At 35.7% G+C, this 25,837-nt stretch overlaps 1 protein-coding gene across 1 annotated transcript in view; it reads left to right on the forward strand.

The window, feature by feature from the left end:
• Positions 1–25,837, forward strand: part of LOC106871994 (eukaryotic translation initiation factor 5B) — a 135,541-nt gene that overhangs the window by 92,453 nt on the left and 17,251 nt on the right. The window contains exons 14-20 of the mRNA XM_052970563.2: positions 2,357–2,418; positions 7,142–7,283; positions 8,046–8,177; positions 12,180–12,362; positions 16,310–16,471; positions 17,145–17,276; positions 19,069–19,200. Of these exons, the coding sequence (XP_052826523.2) occupies positions 2,357–2,418; positions 7,142–7,283; positions 8,046–8,177; positions 12,180–12,362; positions 16,310–16,471; positions 17,145–17,276; positions 19,069–19,200 (945 nt within the window). The remainder of the gene's footprint in view (positions 1–2,356; positions 2,419–7,141; positions 7,284–8,045; positions 8,178–12,179; positions 12,363–16,309; positions 16,472–17,144; positions 17,277–19,068; positions 19,201–25,837) is intronic.

Genomic DNA, 25,837 nt, shown 5'->3' on the forward strand with positions numbered 1-25,837 from the left:
AGAGACTGAGTAGGTCCAGTCTCTTTTGAAAAATCGTTGACAAAATAGGCGCAGGAGTGGCTGTGTGGTAACTAGCTTGCTTACCAACCACATGGTTCCAGGTTCATTCCCACTGCGTGGCACCTTGGGCAAGTGTCTTCTACTATAGCCTCGGGCCGACCAAAGCCTTGTGAGTGGATTTGGTAGACAGAAACTGAAAGAAGCCCGTCGTATATATGTGTCTGTATGTATGTATGCGTGTGTGTGTGTCCCCAGCATCGCTTGACAACCGATGGTGGTGTGTTTACATCCCCGTAACTTAGCGGTTTGGCAAAAGAGACCGATAGAATAAGTACTAGGCTTCCAAAGAATAAGTCCTGGGGTCGATTTGCTCGACTAAAAGGCGGTGCTCCAGCATGGCTGCAGTCAAATGACTGAAAGAAGTAAAAGAATAAAAGAATAAAATAATTTTTAATTTCTTACTCCAGAATTGCTGCTTTCAGTTTCAAATACAGAAATATCAGATTTATTTTTGTACACATGCTATTGTAGTTCACACATACATTTGCTCAATTTCTCCATATTTTCTGTTGAAAGGCCCTCAAATTCAGAATCACTGCTTGATAGCATGAAACTGTTATCCATTTTAAAAGTTGAAAAAAAATCGCCACAGAAAAAAAAATGTAGAAAAATTCTCCCAAAATTCGCAGAGCTAAGATATCCTGTCAAACAATGTTGGATACTGTCACTCACCTATTTACAAAGTGAAATCATGTGTTTTCACAAATGTACTGAGATTTGTGCTGAAATTCACATTTAATTATTAATGGGTTCACTCAACTGGATTTTTCATCTGGGTTAGTATTGGAAGGGTTAATTGAAGACAATGTGAATAAGTATTACATTTTACAAAGTAATCTGAATGCTAAATGGTTTAGACCAGGGGTAGGAAAACATTTTAGTGTGGTGGGCAAAAATTTCCAAAGAAAAAGGTCCACGGGCAGATCACAAGTATATATCTAGGTACAGTTCAATATACATTAATAAAGATAAGTTTAATACGTTAAATTAACACGTAACATCTTCATTAACGCCACTGAATTTAAGACGTTTATATTACTTATGAGGCATTTCATATTTTTCAGCTAGAGTGTAGTTGGGTCTGAAGGGGTGGTACAAACCTAGCAATATGTGTTTTATAGTGAAAACAATATTTCTATTCAAATGGCAATTACCAAATCATTTTCTGTTCAAGTCTAACCGTTTTAAGTCATAGTGGAAACATAACCTATGTCGCAAATAAGTATGCGAATATTGTATAAATTTTATAATTGAAAAATTTAGTATATTTTGTACATACAAGAATATATTTGATCATAGGCTTACTCAGTACGGACTAACTTGGTTTTAAGCATGTCAGTTCCAAGTTTTTTAAAATGCTTGTTGGTTATAATAATTTACTAATAATAGTTATTTTAATCTCTAGTTTGATGAACCAAAAGCTTTGTCCTATTGCCTAACTGCTGAAGAAATTTCCCTTTTGTTTTGTTAGTTCTTCTGTTCTGAGTCCCTGAGCAGTAACTGCTAACTTGAATTCACTGAGAAGTATTGTTAACTAAGTTTGATTTTTTTTCTTCTTCATTATTGTGGCAAGCTCCCTTGTCGAAGCCAACAATGTTTTGAGAGAAACTGGCTAACATCCAATACACAAGTAATCCAAATAGACTCAAGTCAAATTCATAAAGTATGAAGACAAATTTTCTGACAAAGTTTGTTACATAAAGTAATTCATAATACAAATACTACTTTTGCCAACTTAAATTAAAAGAAAGATTGAACTATGCTACAATATGACCATAATGTATGCTCTGAACCTGAAAAGACCCTTTGTATTTAACTGCCACTGTCTGCTTTTCGTTGAGAGCAAGTAAATTCTTCATTAAGAAGTCTGTGAGCTTGTTGACCTACTGATATGTTGAGCTGTATTCACTAAGTCAATCCTTGGCAGAAACTGATCAGTGAATATCAGTAAGGTTTGAAAATGCTTTGTTGCATTAATGCCTGCCATCTTCAGAGTTGCAACATATTGCCTATAAAAGCCTTGTACCCATTTTTTTTTTTTAATGTTGCTTGATTCTAAAAAATGTAGCATTTGGAATTAGTGAGCTAAGGTAATACATTAAATGGTAATTTCAAAATATTTGTGTTTAAAAAATTATATCATTATGGCATTCATTACTTACTTTGCAGAAGTATTTCTGAAAATTCCAAAATTCTGTTTCCTTAGGAATTGATTTAAATATTTCTATGATAATTACTGCTCAGTTGAAATTTATTTTATTACTCTATGAATTTCTCTTTTATTACTGAATTTCAGAAACCGCCTTTAAAGTTACCAGGTTTGTTGATTATAGATACACCTGGTCATGAATCATTTAGGTAAGTTGAAATATAGATTTATATTTAACTGCCATAATGCTAATGATATTACATTTAAGTTTAAAACAAAGAATAAAACTAAATTTATCAAATTTGATTTGAGAAAATCCTAGGCAATTTTACTATCTTGACTAAAAGTAGACTATAATGTTGTTTGGGCTAAATTTGACAGTATGCATAAAAGGAAAAGAAAACAATATTTCATACAAAAATAAAAGTATTATTTTAAAAAATCAAAAATTATCAGCTAAATTATTGCTGAGAGATAATAGTTAGCTCAAAGTAGCCACCCTCAGCTTCAACCATGACCCCAAGAGAGGTTCGGAACCTTGCACATGCAATCCTCACTGTGTCCTGAAGAAGACCTTCAAACACATCCTTGATCTTGGCCATCAGCTCAGCCTTGGTGCTGCACACAAAGTGGTTGGTGTCTCTCAAATGTGCCCCACACAGTAATCCATGGGTCTACTATCGGGGGAATTAGAAGGCCAGAGATTGAGGCTGGTGAAATCATAGAAATTCTCCAACCACCACTTGACTCTTTGTGGAGGTATGGCGAGGTGCTGAATCCTGCTGCCACACACATGGCCTTTCAACAGCAATTGTCTCCACCCAGGGTTTGACCAAAGTCTCCAGTAGCTTTACATAGCCATCTTGACTGAGCCTGAGGCTCTGCTCAAAGATGTGGGGCAGCATGACGTCGCCTTCACTGGAGACATACTTAAAGACTATCACTGTTTGGGAGAACTTGGTTTTTATGATGTCCATGTCACATCTTACAACCTCTAAAGTATTCCCAGAGCATTGGCAGCAGTCAGAATCTCAGCATTTTGATACCCAGCATGAATCATCTTGAAACAGGTAACTCTTTTCCAATATTCAGATGGCTTCTAGTCCTTGATGTCAGCTAACTTTTTTTCCATTACAATTTTAATCTTTATGCTTTCCAATGCTATTGACTGTTCATCAATGTATCAAACTTTCCTAAAAAATGGAGACATAAATAGTCAGCAAATTCCTGAACACACTGTATATCACTTTCATTTTCATTAAATCTGTATTTAACTCATTTGATATCAATTTCTTGCAATTAGATCTCGTATTATAGCCTTCTGCACTATAATGTTAAGTTAATATTCAGTTGACAACTAAACCATTATCTTGAATGGTGTCTGCTAAAATTCTAATGGTCCTGTGATAGTTGCATATAAGAGTGAAACAACTGTTCCTTTTGGCACTAGGTGGTAATATGTCAAAATCTCTAGTAATGGAGGAAAATATAGATCAGTATTTTTTGGTTTAGAGATTCAAAAAATAATAAAAGAACTAGAAATGCTGAAGAATTAGGCTCAATGTTGTAGAAGTTGGAGGCAATCTAAGCTTTTATGCATGCATATCAGTTTATACATATTAATAAGACCGAGATAATTTTTTTTTATAAAGGCACTTGTCATCCATATTTCCATACTTGCATGGGTGGGATCTTCAGTCAGAGTGAATACTTTTATAGCAGTTCCTATCATCAGACACCCAAATTATGAAATAACTATTTGCTAGTCAAGCCAACTGAATTATAATAAGAAGAATATCAAATTGGCTAACTTGGAAGAATAGACAAAATTTGTTAATTGTTTTACAAGACACTTCTGGTTTTGTAATAACAATCAACACATTCAATATGACATTTGTTAATAGTTCCTGCAACATCATCAATGAAATTTAACTTATATTTACAAGGGTGGGTTGGAAAATTCATAGGTTGACTATGGAGGAGTGATGCAAGAACTGAGAAATCTTGCATGCATTAATTTCAGCTCTCCTTATTAATAACTACATTGTTTCATTCCAGGTAAACTGACATCTGACTGTTCAAAGAAGATTTCGCAAGTAACTAGTAGTGACTTCTCTTGGAAATAAACAAAATTTGACATCTTGGTGTTATCAAGTACCCTCAGACAAAGGATTTATTTCCCCAGGGACATTCATGTTGGCATCATCATCATCGTTTAATGTCTGCTTTCCATGCTGGCATGGGTTGGACGGTTTCACTGGGGACTGCTGAGCCAGATGGCTGCACCAGGCTCCAATCTGATCTGGCAGAGTTTCTACAGCTGGATGCCCTTCCTAATGCCAACCACTCTGAGAGTGTAGTAGGTGCTTTTACATGCCACCTGCATGAGGGCCAGTCAGGCGGTACTGACAATGGCCACACTCAAATGGTGTTTTTATATGTCACCTGCACAGAAGCCAGTCCAGCGGCACTGGCAACGCCCTTGCTCGGATGTTGTTTTCCACATACCACTGGCACAAGTGCCAGTAAGGCAATGTTGGTAACGATCACACTCGAATGGTGCTTTTTACATGCCACCGGCACGGGGCCAGTCAGCGGCCTTGGCAACGATCACGCTCGGAGGGTGCTCTTAGTGCTCCACTAACACGGATGCCAGTCATGCGGTGCTGTCATTGAATTTGATTTCGATTTCACTTGCCTCAACAGGTCTTCACAAGCAGAGTTTAGTGTCCAATGAAAGAAAGACAGGTACGCCTAAGTGGGCTGGTTACACCACTGGCATAGGCCACAGGTTATGGTCCCACTTGGCTTGCCGGGTTTTCTCAAGCACAGCATATTTTCCAAATGTCTCGGTCACTAGTCATTGCCTCAGTGAGGCCGAATGTTCGAAGGTCATGCTTCACCACCTCATCCCAGGTCTCCCTGGGTTTACCTCTTCCACAGTTTCCCTCAACCGCTCAGGTGTGACACTTTTTCACACAGTTATCCTCATCCACTCGTACCACATGACCATACTAACGCAGTCGTCTCTTGCACAACACATCTGATGCTTCTTATGTTTAAGTTTTCTCTCAAGGTACTTATACTCTGTCGAGTATACACACTGACATTACACATCCAGCAGAGCATACTGGCTTCGTTTCTTGCAAGCTTACGCCTGTTCTCAGCAGTCACGGCCCATGTTTCACTGCCATGTAGCATGGCTGTTCGTACACATGCGTCATGCAGTCTACCTTTTACTCTGAGTGAGAGGCCTTTGTCACCAGCAGAGGTAGGAGTTGTCTGAACTTTGCCCAGGCTATTCTTATTCTAGCAGCTACACTTTCAGAGCACCGACCCCCACTACTAACTTGGTCACCTAGGTAACGGAAGCTTTCAACTACTTCTAGTTTTTCTCCCTGGAATGTGGCAGAAGTTGAAGTTGTTCTCTGCACATTTTCAATGTTTATTGCTCCTGAGCATCTGCCACATACAAAAACTATCTTCCTAGGGTACGACACTCCAGCTTTATCAACAGTGCAGAAGTGGACAGCCTAATTTGGAGGGGAAGGGAGAGTCTTGAAGACGACCCAAGGTTTTGGCATATGTTAAATTTCATTGCAAAGACTTTACACTTTGTCCAGTGAGTTTCATGACAGTTTTTGATGTCTAGAGAAGTGTACAAATGAAATCACATTATTATTGACATAGTAACATAAATTATATTGGACTGTTTTGAGCACTTTGGCAGCATGCAGTCTACTATAATTTTGGGTGTTTCATTTTGGTAAGCTAATTGATAATAAAACGTCTACATAATATACTCTAAATGAGTGCATGATTTCTTGAGTGGAATGTGCAAACACAATTACTGAAAATTTATAGAAGCTGAAAAGATATAAGAGTGTTTTTAATATTGTTAATAATGAGTGAGGAAAATGTTCTTTCCTATTCTATTCTCATATCAATTAGTAATGGAAGTAAAATATTGCAATAGTTAAAGATTAAGTTGGAATATTCTGTCTAATGTGTAATGTGAATTAAGATGAAATGAAAAAAGTAAAGAACAATCAAATGAAGTACTTTATAAGTTAAAGAGAGCAATTCTATTATTTTGATCTATCTTTACTATTTTGTAAAATGTAAGATTTCATTCATGCAAAACCCTTCATATAAATCTTAAATAACCTAACAATTGTTTTCATTTAGTTTACTCCAAACAAAATTTTACTCTTATAATTTAGTAATATATTTGAAGTTTTAATTTCAATTTACTCACTAACAATGAAAATGCTATAGCTTGAAAATTTAAACACTTGGTTGAAAATTAGTATTGCAGAGATGATATATTTGCTGTTGATTTTTTTGGCCAATAGGATAAAAGCTTTTTCACCAATGGGATCCAAGCACTGCAACACAGATGTAAGTATGTGGACTGCAAGGGGGACCATTTTGTAAAATAAACCTCATTCGGTCACATTCCATGGGAGTATCTTGGTCAGCCTATGAACTTTTCAGCCAACCCTTTTATTGGAAATAAACAAAATTTGACATCATGGCGTTACCAAATACCTGCAGAAAAAGAGTTTAGCCCCCAAGGACATTCATGTTGACATGGTTGCTACATTAAGGTATGACACTCCAGCTTTATCAACAATGCAGAAATGGACAGCTGAATTTAGTAGGGGAAGGGAGAGTCTTGAAGATGACCCAAGGTTTTGGTGTCCTGCAACTGCTACCATTAAGGAAAACATTGATTGTGTTCATGACATAGTGATGGATGACAGGCAATTGACTGTAAATTAAATAGCCAATGTTATTAGCATATCTTACTTAAAATGAATTATAGCCATATAAAATGATAAAGTGCAAATATATATGTCTTAGATTAGTTCAAGCAATTAAATTTGTTTTTCACATCAGATGAAAAATTTGTTTTATTTTATTCTTCAGCAATCTTCGGTCTCGAGGCTCTTCATTGTGTGATATAGCAATTCTTGTAGTAGATATTATGCATGGTCTTGAACCACAAACAATTGAGTCCATAAACCTGCTTAAAGCCAGAAAAACCCCTTTTGTTATTGCATTAAACAAGGTAAGATTGTAAAAATATACTATCAATAAATATGTTCCACTGTTAGTTTTAATAGTATTGTCATTGCATTATTAATTTCTCTACTTTTAACTTACTGTATATATTGCTATCATCATTATTTTAATGCTTAGTTTTTTTCATGTTCCCATGGATGAAATGACTTGTTGAGGCAAATTTTCTATAGAAGGATACTCTTGTTGCCAACTTGTACCTGTTCCTGGGCAAGCTAATATTTTTCACTAGGATGTATATTATCTGAAAACTTGAAACAACACTGATTTTTTTTGTGTGTGTGTATGTGTTTACTTATGAATATATCTTAATCTTTTAATGTCTGTCTTCCATATTGGCATGGGTTGGATGGTTTGATAGGATCTGATGGTCAGAGGGCTGTGCTATCTTACAACATCTGCTTTGACATGGTTTCTATGGCTGGGTGCTTTTTATGTGACAACAGTACTACTGAGGATGCCATGCATACAAATTTTGAGTACTGAAATATCACTACACTTGTTTAATATCATATTTAACACTGTCAATGTTCTGTATTACATTGTATTTGTATCTGTTGTTTAAAATTCATTTGCAGCTTACCTCAATTTTTGATCTTTGATTTGTAAAACATCTCTGCTTTAAATTAAATTATCTTACTAATCAAAGCACAGTGGATTACCAATTAATCAATGCTAACATTAGTTTACATTACAAAAAATTTTATTTCAATATACTGTTGACCAGCAATATTTTTCTTTACTCCCTCAGATTGACAGATTATTTCAGTGGAAGACATCACCACAAACTGATGTTTCTGTTACAATCAAAAAACAAAATACTAACACTAAAGTAGAATTTGAGGAACGAAGTAAAGAAAGTATTCTTCAAATTTCAGAACAGGTTGGTTTGTGATTTATTTCCTAATTCATAGTGTAAGATTTTTAGGTGCTTAATGATAGTTGCAAAGATTATCAATTCAAATGCTTCCACTATTATTGCATTGGGACCTTAAGCAAGATACATTTGACTCTGCTTTAGTCTACTTGGTTGTGTAACATTTCAACAAATTTGTTGGGAATATAAGTGATAAAATAAGTTGTCAAGTAAACTGTATATACTAATGAATATTATAAGAAAATATATTTCTCAAACGCGTGATAATGCTATAAATAGCGTGATCAGGATAAATTATCCATATATTGCAGAAAAATACGTTACTGGCCAGCCATGAGACTCGAACTCACATCTCTGTGATTACGCGTCAAGTGTTTTACCATTAAACTAAACTGCCCAGCAACGAATTCTTCTGCAATTTTAGAACTTATAAATTTAGCTTCATAAGACGCTAACGTTAAATTCAACTTTACGATGAAAGTAAACAAAGTTTGTTCTTTTTTAGAAGCGTTGAGATGTATTGTAAGAATGCTATTTATAGCATTATCACGCGTTTGAGAAATAAATTTATTTCTGTTCTTACAATACATCTCAACGCTTCTAAAAAAGAACAAGCTTTGTTTGTTTACTTTCATCGTAAAGTTGAATATAAGAAAATAAATGTTAGCTTCATTTGTTTTTGTTTTTTTTTCTTACTATGAAAGATGCAAATGTACTGCCAGACTTTGGTTGTTATTGCTCAGTGTGCCTTCATATAATTTTTCTTGATTGTATTTTGCCTCTGATTAGCTGACGTTAGGCTTAATGAAGTAAATTTTGTGGAAGCTCTTCATTAAGCTTACAACTTCTGATTAAGTGTAGCGTAGAGTATTTAAATATAATTATGTGTCCAATTTTTTCAATGGTATGTGATTCTTCAGCCAAGCTACATTAAAATGCAGAATGATATTAGATGCAGTTTAAGTACCTCTAACCAAGAATTAAAACTAATTTGCTAATTTGACTAGGCTCACTGGAAGCTAAATAATATATGATGCTAGTGAGACATTGAAATTTAAGTGAACATTTGTTGGTATCTTTAAAATGTCTTGAAAAATATATTGGGTTTTAGACATAGCAATTCATTATTCAAATTTTGTGTGTGCAGTTTGGTATTAATGGGATAATGCTTGCTGTTTCTGGCAGCTACTAATTAGTATACTATCTTCAAAAGACAAAAGTGCATTATTATGGAGATTATCTGTGTATATAACACCAAGAATGTCTGTATATGTGAATCCCTAAAACTCGAGAACTACCCAACCGATTTCATTCAAATTTTACACATGCATTACTTAGGGTCCATGGAGTATCATGGGCCAAAAACTTTCAACTTCTTGCCTAATGCGGGCCTGGAGCAATCTTTTAGATTGGCTTAGTATTCATCATCATCGTTTAGCGTACGCTTTCCATGCTAGCATGGGTTGGACAATTTAACTGAGGACTGGCGAACCAGATGGCTGCACCAGGCTCCGATCTGATCTGGCAGAGATTCTACAGCTGGATGCCCTTCCTAACACCAACCACTCCAAGAGTGTAGCAGGTACTTTTACGTGCCACCGGCACCGGAGCCAGTCAGGCGGTACTGGCAACGGCCACACTCAAGTGGTGTTTTGTGCCACCTGCACAGCAGCCAGTCCAGTGGCACTGGTAACGATCACGCTGGAATGGTGCTTTTTATGTGTCACCAGCATGGAAGCCAGTCAGCTGCTCTGGCAGCGATCACGCTCAGGTGGTGGTCTTAGCGCTCCACTGGCACGGGTGTCAGTCATCGAATTTGCAAATTTGATTTGATTTCAATTTCACTTGCCTCAACTGGTCTTCGCACGCAGTTTAGTGTCCAATGAAGGAAAGGTATGCATAAGTGGGCTGGCTACACCCCTGGCAAAGGCCACAGGTTATGGTCTCATTCGGCTTGTTGGGTCTTCTCACGCACTGCATATTTCCAAAGATCTCAGACACTAGTCAGGTCTCAGTCTGTCAATAGTAATAAAATAAGATCTGTATTGTAATGTGATATAATATTGTTTCACTTTTAATTCTAATGTGATAATACTAAGATCATCTTATTTTACACATCAACCGTTCAATTACCAGTTAATAATTATCGCAGCAGTTGCAAGGTATTTACAGTTACATATTAACCCTTAAATTAACATTTAATACATGTACTTAATCTATATATAAAAAATTTTTTGTCTCTCTGTCTGTTCCCAATGCATTCTCAAACGGTTCCACCAAATCAAATTTTACAAGGTAATAGTATCACATTCCATGAGTGTCAACATAATTTTTCTTTCATTTCCATTAAAACAATATAATATTTTATAGAGATAATCTTTCTATAGTCAAATGTAGTACAGGATATTTTATACCACGACTACAATGACAATGTCACATTTTGTATATGAGTGTGTATGTGTTTGAGTGTACATGTGTCTATCAGTGTGTACGTGTTTCCATGTTCACCAACAACATCACATTTTGTATATATATGAGTGTGTGTGCATTTCTGCATTAGGTACATTATTCAACACACACTCACATCTACATATACATATATGATGACTGACGTGTGTATTACTATATGTATGTGACTGTATGTGTGTGTATCGTCATATTTTCTATATGTATGTGTGTCCGCTATGTACGTTATTAAATACACATATATCTACACCTGTACATATGTGATGAGAATGGCTAGAGGTGAAACTCTTGATAAAAAACTATTATGTGGCAGGTTCAAGGTATATAAAAATATACATCTACCATTCAGTTAATAGTTTATAATTATCACAGCAGTTGTAAGGTATTTACAATTTGCTTGTATTTGGTTAATTTACACTGCATTCTATGTTCATAATTTTTTTGTTTAAAATATTGAAAGAATATGCCATCAAAGAAAAAACCTCCCTCTAGAAACACCTGTAAAGCAAGGAGGAGTGCAGAAAATCAAGGCGTAGAGTCTCAGGAGATAAGAGACATGAGACTTTCTCAAGATCAGCAAAGGCATGCTGCAGCACATCAGATGGAGTCTCAATACAGAAGGGACATGACACTTCCCAAAGATCTCCAGACACGTCAAGCAGACTTTCTCAACATCAACAAAAGCATACTGCAACACGTCTGATGGAGTCCCAAGACAGAAGGGAGATGAGACTTTCCTCAAGATCAGCAAAGGCATGCTGCAACACTTAATGCTGAATCATTAAAACAACATTTAGCATGCCAGATTACACAGAGGTCCAATAGAAAAGCTCTCAGAAACAGATCATGTACAAATTCGTTCTTCACAACACTGAGAGCTGCTTTCAGATATGATACATCCCATTCTTGTAAAAATGATAATTCTGTCCAAATTGGTGTGCTAAACTCAAATTGTCGTTTATGCAAAGCTTTAAAATTTACTCCACAAATGTTTTATTGTCAATGCTGCACTTTCCTGTGTCACCTGTTTCAACATAACTAGTATATATATATATATATATATATATATATATATATATATACACACACACACACACACACAAACTATACCATTTTAATCCAGAGCAATGCCAGGTATCTCTGCTAGTTTGATATAAAATGTAGTTGAGAAATAAATGCTTGGGTTGGTTTAATAAAATTAATATTTTTTGAAAACTGTACTTTGAATTGAAAGTTAAGATGTATTTCTGGTTTGGTAGCTCATTTTAAAGATGTATTTGAATTTTTAATAGTATTTTGATTGCTCTAATATGAAAGGACATAAATATTATGACAATCTCTTATATATGGCTATTATTATTTTTTTTTATGTTAGAAACTAGATACTTTTATTGTTAGTTGATTTGGAAAAATAATTCTTACAATATTGTAGTATTGTCTGTTAAGAGTAAGCTAGTTTGTGAAATGTAATAATATGGATTGGCTATTTTGAAAAGATTGTAATATTTCCATTTACTTACATTTCTTCAAATCTTTTTATAGGGCCTTAATGCTGCTCTCTTTTATGAAAATACAAATGTTCGTGAATATATAAATGTTGTACCAACTTCAGCTCACACTGGTGATGGAATGGGTAATTTGATAGCAACAATATGTGAGCTAACTCAGAGCCTATTGGCAAAACGGATCTCCTATAGTGAAGAATTACATGCAACCGTTATGGAAGTAAGTATTATTTTCATAAGCTATCTTGTATTGTAGATTACAAGTTGTTCAGTTTCACTTCAGAAACCCATTTATTTCAGAATTGGTTGCTATAAAGAGGAATTGATGAAAATAAAAGTGAACTTAGTCAGTGAAACCTTATTCAATTTTATGTCAGTCACTGGTAGCAAAAGAACATCAACTCTAATCATTAATATCTCACTCCACTGTTCCAGTGTCAAGAGTGAAGCAACACAAAATTGCAACATTTCTGCAAATGAAAATAAACAGTTCCCATCAGCATCTACTAATGATGTTTTGAGATTTTGCTCAGTGTATAAGAATGTTGTTTTCTCTGTTACAAATCTGGTTCCTTATAAAATTGTATTTTGACTAGATTCAAACTTCTTGTCACTCATTTCATCCACCAGCTCAGCAAAATTTACACTTTTTAATTTTCTTAGTTATTAAGGAAATTAACATCAGATGTACATATTTACTATTAATGTCCTCAAACAATTACATTAATAATTTCTTTCTCTTTAAAGTCTCTTTGAAAATATTCAACTAAAAATTTCGTCTTCCACATAAAAAGTCTTAAGTGATACTAACTTACAAACAGCACCTCTATTTCTACTTGATCAGGGTTGATCTGATACAGAACAAATTTCATTTAATTGTTATACTCAGCTCTTTGTGCTCCACCATGCAAAAGGTTAGCAACTGATCAAGTCTAAAGTATTTGGAATATTATCATTTGTGATGTAGTTTTTACAATGTTACATGTGTGGTTGCCATGAGACTATGAGAAGCACTATTTATTAGCAAATTGGGCCTTGATGTTCATGGTTAGAGTGGTTTGTTTCCTTGATAATATGTGGTGATTATTGCTATTGTTTGTTTAAAAAACAAAACAAATTTGTTATTTTCCATTAATAGATGTTCACAAAGTGAGCAGTAAACCTGTAGAAGTACTGTGAATCTAGTGTGAAATGTTTAAGCTGTTTGTGCATGATGCTTGGTGTGTAGATAAGGAGAAAGGAAGTGTCATCTGCTCAAACATAGTAGTGTGTGTTGTAGGTAACATCAAGTAGTTTTTAGTATACAGAAGGAAGACTAAGAGTCACAGCCAGATTTTACAGAAAACCAGACTTGATAAGTATGAGTTAGAGAAGGCCTTGTTTGCACACATCACAATAACATAAGGAATAAGAGTTGGATGTTGTCCATAGGCAAGTAACTAAGATTCTTTTACAAGGCTTCTCTGTTGTCAAGGGAACAACATTGCTTTTTCCAATGTTCTCAGGAACATGGAATCAAATCTATTGAAGTCATATTGGGTGGTCACTGAGATGGAAGAGAAATTGAGGAATGATGATGCTTTCACCACTTTTGAGGTGTTGCATGTGAAAGCTGTATGTTGAAGATATCAGAGTCAAGGTGGTTATTCTGTTTGGAGGAATAGGACATACAGTAATGTGTCTCTAAAGATTGTCCGATTCCTGTAGAGGGGTGGAGTTTGGCAGGGTGGAAAACTGTTTTGAGGTTTGACATGACAACTAGTCACCTTGTTGGACTGGAGTTATTGGAAACATTTTTGCAAATAGGGAAGTAGAGTTTGGGAAGTGTTTAATTGGGTGTAGTTTGAGGCAAAACAGGCTCCCAATGTAAATGCATTTCCAGCAGGCATACTGTTAATAGGATGGTAGGTTGGAAGGTTTAAAATCTTTCAATATTGTCTTCATATGTAAATGACTAGAATAAACTAGAGTTAAAATGTTTTGGTACTTTGTAGGTACAGGCATGGCTATGGTATAAAACCTTCTTCTTCTTAACCATGTAGTTTCAGGGTTAGTCCCATTGCAGTTGCACCTTGGGCAAGTGTCTTCTAAAGTAGCCCTGAGCCAACTAAAGCTTTGTGAGTGGATTTGGGAGACAAAAATTCTGCGAAGCCTGTTGTGTGAGTGTTTGTTGCTTACTTGTCTTGACATCATATGATAGTTGTAAGCCAGCATTATCATTATACAAGCAAGGTTTATTTAAAATCTTCCATGAAAATCTCTCATCTTGGAGGAATATTATCTTGTTTGGAAACTGGTAAGGGCTTCTAGCCATAGAAAATCTGTCTTACTGAATTCTGTCTGACCCATGTTCAGTCTCACTATGGGGCACCTTGGGAAAGAGCTTTCAACTATAGCCCCAGACTGACTAAACCCTTATGAATAGATTTGGTAAACAAACTGGAAGAATATCATGTGTAGATATGTGAATATACATATATGGACAAGTGTGTTTGTTTACATCTGTAATCACTTGTCTGAAAGTGCAGTGGCTGGTGGTGTTGTCAGTTTGTCCTGTTAACATGTCGTTTGGGCATTTTTGTGCCTTTGAAGCCATGTTGGAATAAGTGATCTCTTACTTGAAAATAGATAAGAGTTGGTGTTAGGAAGGAGATCTAGCTGTTAAATAACATATTTAACACGTACAAGCATGGAAAAACTGATGTAAAATGAGTGAATAAACTGTATTTTCTCTGAATTCCTTTGCACTTTGCACTTAATATGTCTAATAGCCCAGAGGTACTATATTATTTCTTGTTAAAAAAAGAGGTTGTGCACTCAAGAAAAACTCTTAAACACTCAGTTCCTCATCTTTCAATATTGCTAGTCAGTTGTGGTATTTAACAAAAGGTGACATACAATAACAGATATAAATCCCACTTCTAATCAAGACATTACACCATCATTTCAACACATATGTGATGTATGTATTTGTTTTATTAACTTACTTGATAAAGGAGACATGGATTTTGGAAGTTACAGCAGAGAGCAAGTGTAGCAGATTCCTCAGTTCTACAATGGGTAGCCTCTCATGTGGTGCGATAAAAAGAAAATAACAACATACCCAATGATTTTCACTATTGCTAAATGAAAAAAAGTTTATCTACCTGTCTAAAATAGCAGCTAAATCTTCCCCAAATAACATCCTGCTCTCTTAAATGAAAGATAAATTAATCCTACCAACTTTAAATAAAATAATCCTACAAACCATTACTAAAAACACAGAAATTCAGAGATGGAATGCAAACAACTATAGATTTAACTATTGACATTTTATAATCATTAAAATTGAATGAGGAAAAGAAAAATCAAGCTGGTTAAGAATTTAAGTAATATTCTCAGGACTTTTTTTTTTTCTTACTCTAACTACAACTACTGTCTCAAAACATTTCAATCAATAACTTGTTGTTTTACCCCAGTTTAGCCCTGTTCAAAGTGTTTTAGCCATGATCATCCTCTCTTATTTTCAGACAGTATGTCTGAGTACATTATTGAGTGTGTCTTTCCATTTTTAAGATGGTTTGGTATAATTTTAGAGCAATTCAACTACTATTGTTAGCAGGTCAAAAAATTATGCGGAGGCCTTCTACTCATCTGTCTTGTGAGAAATCTAAGTAGTTCATTTCATCGATGCATTTGTTGCTTACAACTGATACATTTAATGAATATCTGCCAGATTTCTTTTGTGTGCTTTTTGTTTTGGCTTGAGTACACTGTATCATGTTCCTACTTCCAGCTTATATATATAACAATATTTGTTAAATTTCATCTCATTTACAACTATACCCTCAAGCTAAGCACTACTGAATATTTTAATGCAGATTTTTTACTTGTCGCTAATAGTGATTTGCAATCTCCTTTATTTATGTGTACATTGAACAAATTATAGTTTATTGCAATTCATCTATTTTCATTGCTCATGTTTAAATTATGTTTATTTACTTTAGTTTTTGTCCATTTGTTTTATAAATGGTTACATCAGATGTAATACTTAAGTTATATAATAATAATAGAATTTGCTATATGAGATAGATAATTGGAGTTTAATTTGGTGACTGAAGAGATTGCAATTAAATTTTTTAAATAATTGGAAGAAAATACTGAAGTGATTTTTGTTGGTTTTCATAGGTGAAAGCTTTACCAGGCATGGGAACCACTATTGATGTTATTCTTGTTAATGGCAAATTAAAAGAAGGGGATACAATTGTTGTAGCTGGTACTGAGGGACCCATTATGACACAAATCAGAGGCTTATTGACACCAGAACCTATGAAGGAGTTACGAGTCAAGGTAAGAGTGTTTTTTAGTTTCTGCCATTCACAGTGATAAATTGTTTAGTCTTTAAGAACTTACAACACAGCTGGACTTAATACCATTTTGGTTATCACCCAACGATACTGTTAACTTGAATGATCTCCCTCAGTATACTTAATTCCTCTAATAATCTAAAACAGTGGATGTCAGGAATGGATAGAGGCAGGAGACTGAATACCTTGCAACTATTAGCCACATCCATGGAATTTGCACTGTGTAGTTTGTCTTTACTACAGTTTACTTCTCCGACCCTGCTAATTTCTCATGTCCCACTCTACGATATTGTGCATGACCTGACATCTCTGTTGCCATTAATCATACTCATTACTGGAAAAACATCTATTTTTCTTATCTGAATAATATACAATGATTTTTATCTTTCAGCCTCTTTGCCTTGGTCTTTCACAGAAGTTTTTTTGTTAGTACTTCTTTTTTGCCTCTGTGTTCCATTGTCTACTAACAAGCAACAATTTAAATGAAACAGTTATATTAACTTCTCCCAGTTACCCCTATATCCTAACATACAGGACTTAATAAGTCACAGTCCTTACAAAGTTTAGGCTACATTTATTAGCTTAGATGTGTTAGAAATTTCCATCTATGTAATTTGATTTTATGTTTTTAATACTTTAAATAAAATATTTTTCAGGCTCAGTATCAGCACCATAAAGAATTAATGGCTGCTCAAGGTGTCAAAATTATGGCCAAGGATTTAGAAAAGGCTCTTGCAGGGTTGCCTTTGTATGTTGCAAAAGATCAAGATGAAATTGACTATTATAAGGTAAAGTAATTATTATATTTCTTCTTAGAGGAGAAGTTTCAGGTGTGGAAGCAAGGTCTAGAATTGAAGGGCCTTAGAGTCAACCTAGCTAAAACCAAAATCCTAATAAGTAGGAAGGTAGATAAAACACAAACCCCTTCAGGTAGATGGCCCTGCTCAGTATGTAGAAAAGGAGTAGGTAGTAACTCTATAAGATGTACCCGGTGCAAGCTATGGACACATAAGAGGTGCAGCAACATCAAAGGCAGGTTAACTAGCAAGTTAGTTTTTGTTTGTGGCAGATGTTCAGGTGCAATAAAGACTGCAAACAAACAGGAAACAACTTCTATCTCATTCCAGGGTGAAAAACTAGAGGTAGTCGATAGCTTCCGCTATCTGGGCGACCAAGTTAGTAGTGGGGGTGGGTGCGCTGAAAGTGTAGCTGCTAGAATAAGAATAGCCTGGGCAAAGTTTAGAGAGCTCTTACCCCTGCTGGCGACAAAGGGACTCTCACTCAGAGTAAAAGGCAGACTGTATGACGCATGCGTACGAACAACCATGCTACATGGCAGTGAAACATGGGCTGTAACTGCTGAGGACATACGTAAGCTCGCAAGGAATGAAGCCAGTATGCTCCGTTGGATGTGTAATGTCAATGTGAATACCCGTCAGAGTGTAAGTATCTTGAGAGAAAAGCTGAACATTAGAAGCATCAGTTGTGGCGTGCAAGAGAGACGATTGCGCTGGTATGGACATGTGGTGAGAATGGAGGAGGATAGCTGCGTGAAAAAGTGCCACACCCTAACAGTTGAGGGAACCCGTGGAAGAGGTAGGCCCAGGAAGACCTGGGCTGAGGTGGTGAGGCAAGACCTTCGTACATTGGGCCTCACCGAGGCGATGACTACGGACCGAGACCTTTGGAAATGGGCTGTGCGTGAGAAGACCCGGCAAGCCAAGTAAGATCGTTGCCAGTGCCCCTGGACTGGTTCTTGTGCGGGTGGCACATGAGATGCACCATTTTGAGCGTGGCCGTTGCCAGTACCGCCTGACTGGCTCCTGTAGGATTTTCGAGCGAGATCGTTGCCAGTGCCCCTGGACTGGCTTGTGCGGGTGGCACATAAAAGACACCATTTCGAGCGTGGCCGTTTTCGTGCGGGCGACACGTAAAAGCACCCACTACACTCTCTGAGTGGTTGGCGTTAGGAAGGGCATCCAGCTGTAGAAACTCTGCCAAATCAGACTGGAGCCTGGTGTTGCCATCCGGTTTCACCAGTCCTCAGTCAAATCGTCCAACCCATGCTAGCATGGAAAGCGGACGTTAAACGATGATGATGATTATTGCTATTGCAATTACTTACAACAGGCTATTCAATATTTTGTTTAAATGTTGTAAGTTTCTATTCCTGATTACTTTCTAATTATATATATGATTAAAAGTAAATACCCAGCTTTACACAGTGTTCATAAATTATAAAGGTACATAAAATATGTGAATTATCTTGAGTTTCCTTATGATGATAGATGAATGTGTGTAATGTCTGAAACAAAATATTAAAACTGATTCTAATTCAGTTAAAGTTTTTGTATTTTGTTTCAGACATTGATATATATTGAAAACATTTTAAAGCAAAATATTTAAAATTGTTTTATATTGTGACAATATTCAACTGGAGCAATTTTGAGAAACATTTTGATCATAAATTTACTTACAAACAGAATGAAAAGACTAGTATATACTTTGTTGTTGCAGTCATGAATAACATTTGCATTTGTTAAAACAATTTTAATTAAATGTTTCCTTATTACTTTCTAGTCAGAAGTATCTAATGCTTTAAAAGAAGTGCTTAGTGGAATAAAACTTCAAGAACGGGGTGTCTTTGTACAAGCTTCAACTCTTGGTTCTATGGAAGCATTATTGGAATTTTTAAGGACTTCTAAAATCCCTGTAAGTATTTTTATGTCATTGATTGAGAAAAATTTTACTCTCTTGATTAATTTCTTACTGAAATTTAAAATTTGCTTAGTAAATGTTGTGTATGTGCAAGGTAAACAAGGATTACATACCTAAAATTTTTATGTAATCTACCTTATGAGCAACTGTACTCATCCAACATGTTAAAGGGTGAAACATTTTAATGACACTTAGTGTCTATTGTCACATGATTTATGACAAAGATGGCAAATCTTTTAGATTAGAAGGATGCATTGAAGTTAGCCACCATCTGGCAAAACTCAATTTCATATATACATATATATAGGCACTGGCATGGCTGTATGGTAAGAAACTTGCATCCCAACTACATGGCTCCAGGTTCAATCCCACTATGTGGCACCTTGGGCAAGTATGTTCAAGTATAGCCTCAAGCCAACCAGTGCATTGTGAGTGGATTTGGTAGATAAAAATTGAAAGAAACCCATCATGTGTATGTGTCTTTGTGTCTGTGTTTGTTCCCCATCACTCTTTGACAACCAGTGTTGGTGTTTTTATGTCCCAGTAACTTGGATAGAATTCCTGATAGAATAAGTACTGGGTTTAAAAAAAAAAACTCCTGGCATCAATTTGTTTGACTAAAACCCTTCAAGGTGGTTCCCCAGCATGGCTGCAGTCAAATAACTAAAACAAGTAAAAGATATTAACATATTTTATAAAGTATAATTATTCATAAAAAGAGGTAGGATTTCAGAATAACAATCTTCATTAAACAAATAATTACAAGTGTTGGTTTAAAAAAGAAGTGTTTCTAAAATTCATAATCAGTTGAAAAGATTGGCTTTGAATTTTTATATTAAATCAGTGATGGTGAGAAGTTTTCCAACCACATGGTTTTGGGTTCAGTCCCACTGTATGGCACAGAATCATTTGATACAAAACTGGAAAACAAAATGTTAAGAGTGAATGTGAAAAATTTTAATAAGGCGCAGGAGTGGCTGTGTGGTAAGTAGCTTGCTTACCAACCACATGGTTCTGGGTTCAGTCCCACTGTGTGACACCTTGGGCAAGTGTCTTCTACTATAGCCTCGGGCCGACCAAAGCCTTGTGAGTGGATTTGGTAGACGGAAACTGAAAGAAACCCGTCGTATATATATATATGTATATATATATGTGTGTGTGTATGTGTTTGTCCCCCCCAACTTTGCTTGACAACCGATGCTGGTGTGTTTACGTCCCCGTAACTTAGCGGTTCGGCAAAAAGAGACCAATAGAATAAGTACTAGGCTTACAAAGAATAAGTCCTGGGGTCGATTTGCTCAACTAAAAAGGCGGTGCTCCAGCATGGCCGCAGTCAAATGACTGAAACGAGTAAAAAAGAGAGAGTATAACCCAAAACACACATTTTCTTCTAATAGTTTATCAATCTTGACTTCATGTTTAATTGCTTGACAATATTATTATTGTCTTTTGAAGTAGATCTTTCTGAATTGCTGCAAATGTCTTATGAAAAGAAATAGCATTTAAAACACACAAAAATCGACATCTCTGTTTTCCCTGCTTCGCCTTTTTCATATTTATTACCATGTGATTATTTTTATATAAGATAGATTGCCACTACTTCCACCAGAATTTATTTTACTATTTAATTCCAGATTAAATGTAAAACTGTAGTATTAGGTTTTTTGTTTTAATTATCTTTATAAATAGTTGTGAGTAGGTCATTTTTAAAAATTGCTTATATACATGCATGTTTAACTCCACAATGGTTTGTGTATTAATTAACTTTTATTTAGGGATAGTGTTACACCAATTAGCTATGATTATGCACACTTTTGTGAGATGTTTAAACTCAAAAACAGCCAGGGAGATAACTTAAATGAGGTTGACCAATCTTTAGAAAACAAGGAAATACTGATGAGAGTAGACCTTGTCTTTGGAGCCATCTAGTGAAAAAAATGAACACATTTGTCTTTTTTGACTCCCTCAACAAAATATATTCTCCTCAGTTAATGAGACTGAGGAATGATCTCTCATCATCATTGTTTAATGTCTGTTTTCCGTGCTGGGATAGGTTGGATGGTTTTGACATGGAGCTGGCCAGACTCCAATTGTCTACTGTGGCATGGTTTCTACAGCTAGATGGCCTTCCTAACACCAACCACTTAAAAGAGTGTGCTAGGTGCTTTTTAACATGCCACCAGCACAGGTGAGTTTATGTGGCACCAACACTGAATGGGCAAGCCTGCATGTGTGAAAGAAAGTGATTTTACTTAGCTTGATGCATCTTATCAAGTACAACAAATTGCCACATCTCTCCTTTGTCATTTCCTCAGTGAGGCTCAACATCCAAAGGTCCTTTCTCACCACTTCTCCCCACATCTTCCTGGGTTTACCCCTTCTACAGGTACTCTCCACAATTAGAGCTCGGGTCTTCTTTATGCAGCTGTCCTTATCCATACGCATCACATTTAAAGAAATAAGAGGGAAACTAGTGATGCTAATTATGAATGTCAATATGGCTGAGAGATAATGTTTCAGTGAATTCATGATGATGATCATCATCATCATTATTATTTTACGTTCATTTTCCATACTAAATTTGATATGATTGATCGTCATGGCCCAAATCGATTCTCATTCAAAGTTACTGCTTTCCTAGATGAGTCAGTAGACTACTTCTTGCTTCGCATGTTCCATTTGAGGCATAGCTTCTATAGTTAGATGTGCTTCCTAACATGAGCCACTTAACAGAATGAACAGGGTACATTTTATTGTTGCACCAGCACTAGAGAAATCACCTTGTCCTCAGCAACATTGAATCTTGTTTTGTTTCAAAGCACTTAGGGTAAATGAAAGTTTGCAAGGATCCAGAGACTAAAAGAAAAGAAAGTATGAGTTATGGTGGAATAGTGATGGGTGTGAGAATGTGGTAGGATGAATGGAAGAGAGACAGTGATAACTATGGTGAAGAGATTGAATAGAAAAACAGCATGGGAAATGAAAGTGAAGTGTAACATAGGGGAGAAAGAATGATAGCAGTAAAAAAAGGGTGGTGATTGTGAGTACTTCATATGCTCAGATTTGATGCCATCCTTCATTATACATGCAGTATGGTACAATGAATAGCAGAGAGGATCATTAACAAATAAAAGAATAACAGATGGGGTACAGTACATGGAAACTTAACAGGGATATAGTGAGAAAGAAACCTAATGTAAATGTATTGTGCATCTCAGTTCCATCACCTGCTATTTTAACAACTACAGGCATACTTCACTCTATGTCGTTAATTGGTTCCAGGAAACCTGACTCAAGTCAAATTAACTTGTCTCTAGGCTAGGCCGAATTTACTTGTCTCTAGTAAAAAAAAAAAAAAAGAAGTAATCTAAATTTACAAATACAATTTGGCAGTGTTTACTGTACATTGTGGACGCTTTATTTATGAACGCTGTCTGCAGTAAGACATGGTAAAATAAAAGCCTTTTTTAAGCTTAAAAAACAAATTCAGTAATTATTATTATTTTGCAATAGTAAAAAAAAAACTAAATTATTTTAAATTTACCAATATGTAGATACAATTTGGGTTCACATCGCAGATGTAGATGGCTGTGGATCCTCAACAGCTGACTCCGGCTGTTCTTGTTGTTCGATGCACTTAAAAGACCGGTTGAGAGTTCCTTGAACTGTCTCCTTTTCCTCAAGGGTTACTTTATAAGAAGCAAAAAGCTTTGTGACAAGCCCCCATAATCTTGGAAAAGCATTGAGCATTTGGATCCATATCCTCAAACATAGAAAGACCTTTTTCGACATATGCAAATGCTTGCTGCATTTTCTTAATGGTAAAGTAACATGACTCTGGTTCAACTTTCTCTTCTTTATTTTGCTGCTCGTGGAGCTCTATCAAATCCTCGTTTGTCAGGGGCTGCTTGTCTCTTTCCAATAAATCTGTGAAATCCTCCTCCAAATCCATTTTCAGTTCTTTGCTCGTAGTCACCAACGTTTTGTTGATGGCAACATTATCAAACCACTTAAAATCATTTACGAATTATGGGCATAGCTTCTTCCATACACCATTTATAGCTGTGCTCTGTACATCATTCCATGCTGCTGCGATGTTCTGCACAGCCTTGTAGATATTGTATCTCTTCCAAAAGTCACAGAATGTGATGGACTCATCAAAGTTAGTTGCAGCTATGGATTGCTGCAGCATACGCTTCATATAGTAACACTTGAAGATAGCAATTATTCCCTGATCCATTGGCTGTAGAAGAGATGTGGTGTTCGGAGAGAGGTATATGACGGTAGCGTTGGGGTCAAAATCTACGATGTTTTGCGGGTAGCCAGGAGCATCTAAGATAAGTAAAATCTTAAAAGGAAATCCCTTCTCCTTACAGTACTTCTCTGCTGCTGAGGTAAAATGATTGAAGAAGCAATCTTCAAAAGCAACAGTAACCCATGCTTTTGAATTACCCATCCATATAACAGGGAGAGATGCCTTGGGTATGTTTGTTTTTCAGGGCACAGGGGTTGTGTGCTTGATACACAAGTAATGGCTTTCACTTAAAATCTCATGCACAATTACCTCTCAACAGAATGGTCACATGTTCTTTTGAGACCTTGTAGTCTAGAATAGTTTTCTCCTCCTTGGAAATGAATGAACAGTCTGGCAATTTTTTCCAATACAATCCAGGTTCGTCTTCGTTAAAAATCTGTTTGGGAAGAAACCTGTTTTCTTCGATGATTTTCTTTAATGCATTAGGAAATTCCACTGCTGCTTGTTCATCAGCTGATGCACTTTCACCTTGCTTCTTAATGGAGTGATAACTTCTTCGCTCCTTAAATCTCATGAATCATCCTTGACTTGCCTTGAACTCTACATCTTTCTCATCTGGATATTTTCTCTTGAGGTCCTCAAAGAATGCTTTCTCTTGAATAATTTCTTGACGCTGACGATTCAACCTAACAATCCAAAGAGAAAGAAAACTTTCCATTTCTTCAAAGATTTACCACTTTTTCTATTGATGACAGTGTTATTCACCCCTGTTCTTCAGATTTGATATGTGCTAAAATCTTGTCCTTATTATGTACAATTGTCAATACAGTTGTCTGACTCATCCCAAAAGATTGTGCAATTGCTACCACTTTTTCACAGCGTTTTATGACAGCCAGTTTACCTTCCTGCATTATAGCATGATGCTTAGCACTTTCATTATGAATTTTCTTAGGAGCTATAGGGGCAAAAAATAAAGTCACAAACGAATGAGAATGAGAAAGTAGTCAATAAACAGAGGTAAACAAATCTGAATTCAAAACAATCGCATGAATCATGAGTGACAACGATGTCCAAGGGTAGATATTGGAACTATAGTGTAATATGAGCTCTGAAAAACTGATAAATAAGACAACACAGCTGATTTCATGATTTAGTTCACTAAACTACACTACTTTATGGTGTGTGTCTTAACATTTACTGTACATATTTTAATATGATTTTATATGCTTTTATTCTTATTTATTGTACAGTAACATGATTTTATGTGCTTTTAAAGGTTTTTACTAGTGATTTTACGATTCCAATATTTGTGGTGGACAGACGTAAAGTCGAGTAAAATGACTTGATGTTTATTTTTCCATATATTATTTTTGGAAACCAATGTATAATCAAGAATGACTTAAGCTGAGATATGCCTATAATTTACAATGTTTGCATCAATGGATGTCATCTCCAGCAATGTATGTTATCACTCATCATGGTTATTTGTCATCTCTTTCACGAGTTTATCATTTTGGGATTACTCTTCATCACTTTGTCCACTGTCTTCTTAGATCTTCCTCTCTACTGGATCCATCCATTTCAAGTACTTTGTTTCTTATTCTTCAACTGACATCCTCTATCCACTTTCCTGTGTCAGTGCAGTCTTCTCTCTTGCACATTACATCTGATTCCTCTTATATCCAGCCTTTTTCTATTAATTTGTGTCATTATTCATGTACATTAATATACATATCAAGTGGAGTGTGCACAGTTCATTTCATTCTAGTTTTCGCAAATCTTCCAAATTGAAGATTTACACCATACTGTGCAATCTCACACTACATATACAAGCATCATACCATCTGCTCTGCTTTCTGAAGGAGAAACCTTTTTTACCAGGAAAAGTAATAGCTCTGAAACTTTTCTACCATATTCACTCACCACTTTCATTGCTAGTTAGATTAGTTAGTAAGAGAATCTATTGGCTACTTCTGAACATTGGAGTGATTATATTTCATGTGTACTCTTACCACTGACTACATTTGTGCATTTTTCACATGTGAAGCCTATCTTCTCTGTCAGTCTACTTCTTAACCCACTATTCCTCATGCCCATGCAAGGTACGTACACTAAGTACCTTGTATGGCATTTCTATCTACACTTTTTCTACATGTCAAGCATAACCATTTCTCTGGTGGTAGCAGGGTCCTGTCTTCTTTTCTACTTATGAAAATTTTTGACATAGCTAGGTTTACTTTTAGGCTTTCTGATTTAAGTTTTACTAAATTCATCACAATACTCATTGCTGATTCTCAGCTTGCTGAACTCACTTATGTACATTGATTCTACAGTATAACTGCTAGATTAGAAGTTTACTCTTGCTGTGGTCTCACT

This window comes from Octopus bimaculoides, chromosome 9, assembly GCF_046866305.1.
Source record: "Octopus bimaculoides isolate indiv1 chromosome 9, ASM4686630v1, whole genome shotgun sequence".
NCBI classification, from domain to species: domain Eukaryota; kingdom Metazoa; phylum Mollusca; class Cephalopoda; order Octopoda; family Octopodidae; genus Octopus; species Octopus bimaculoides.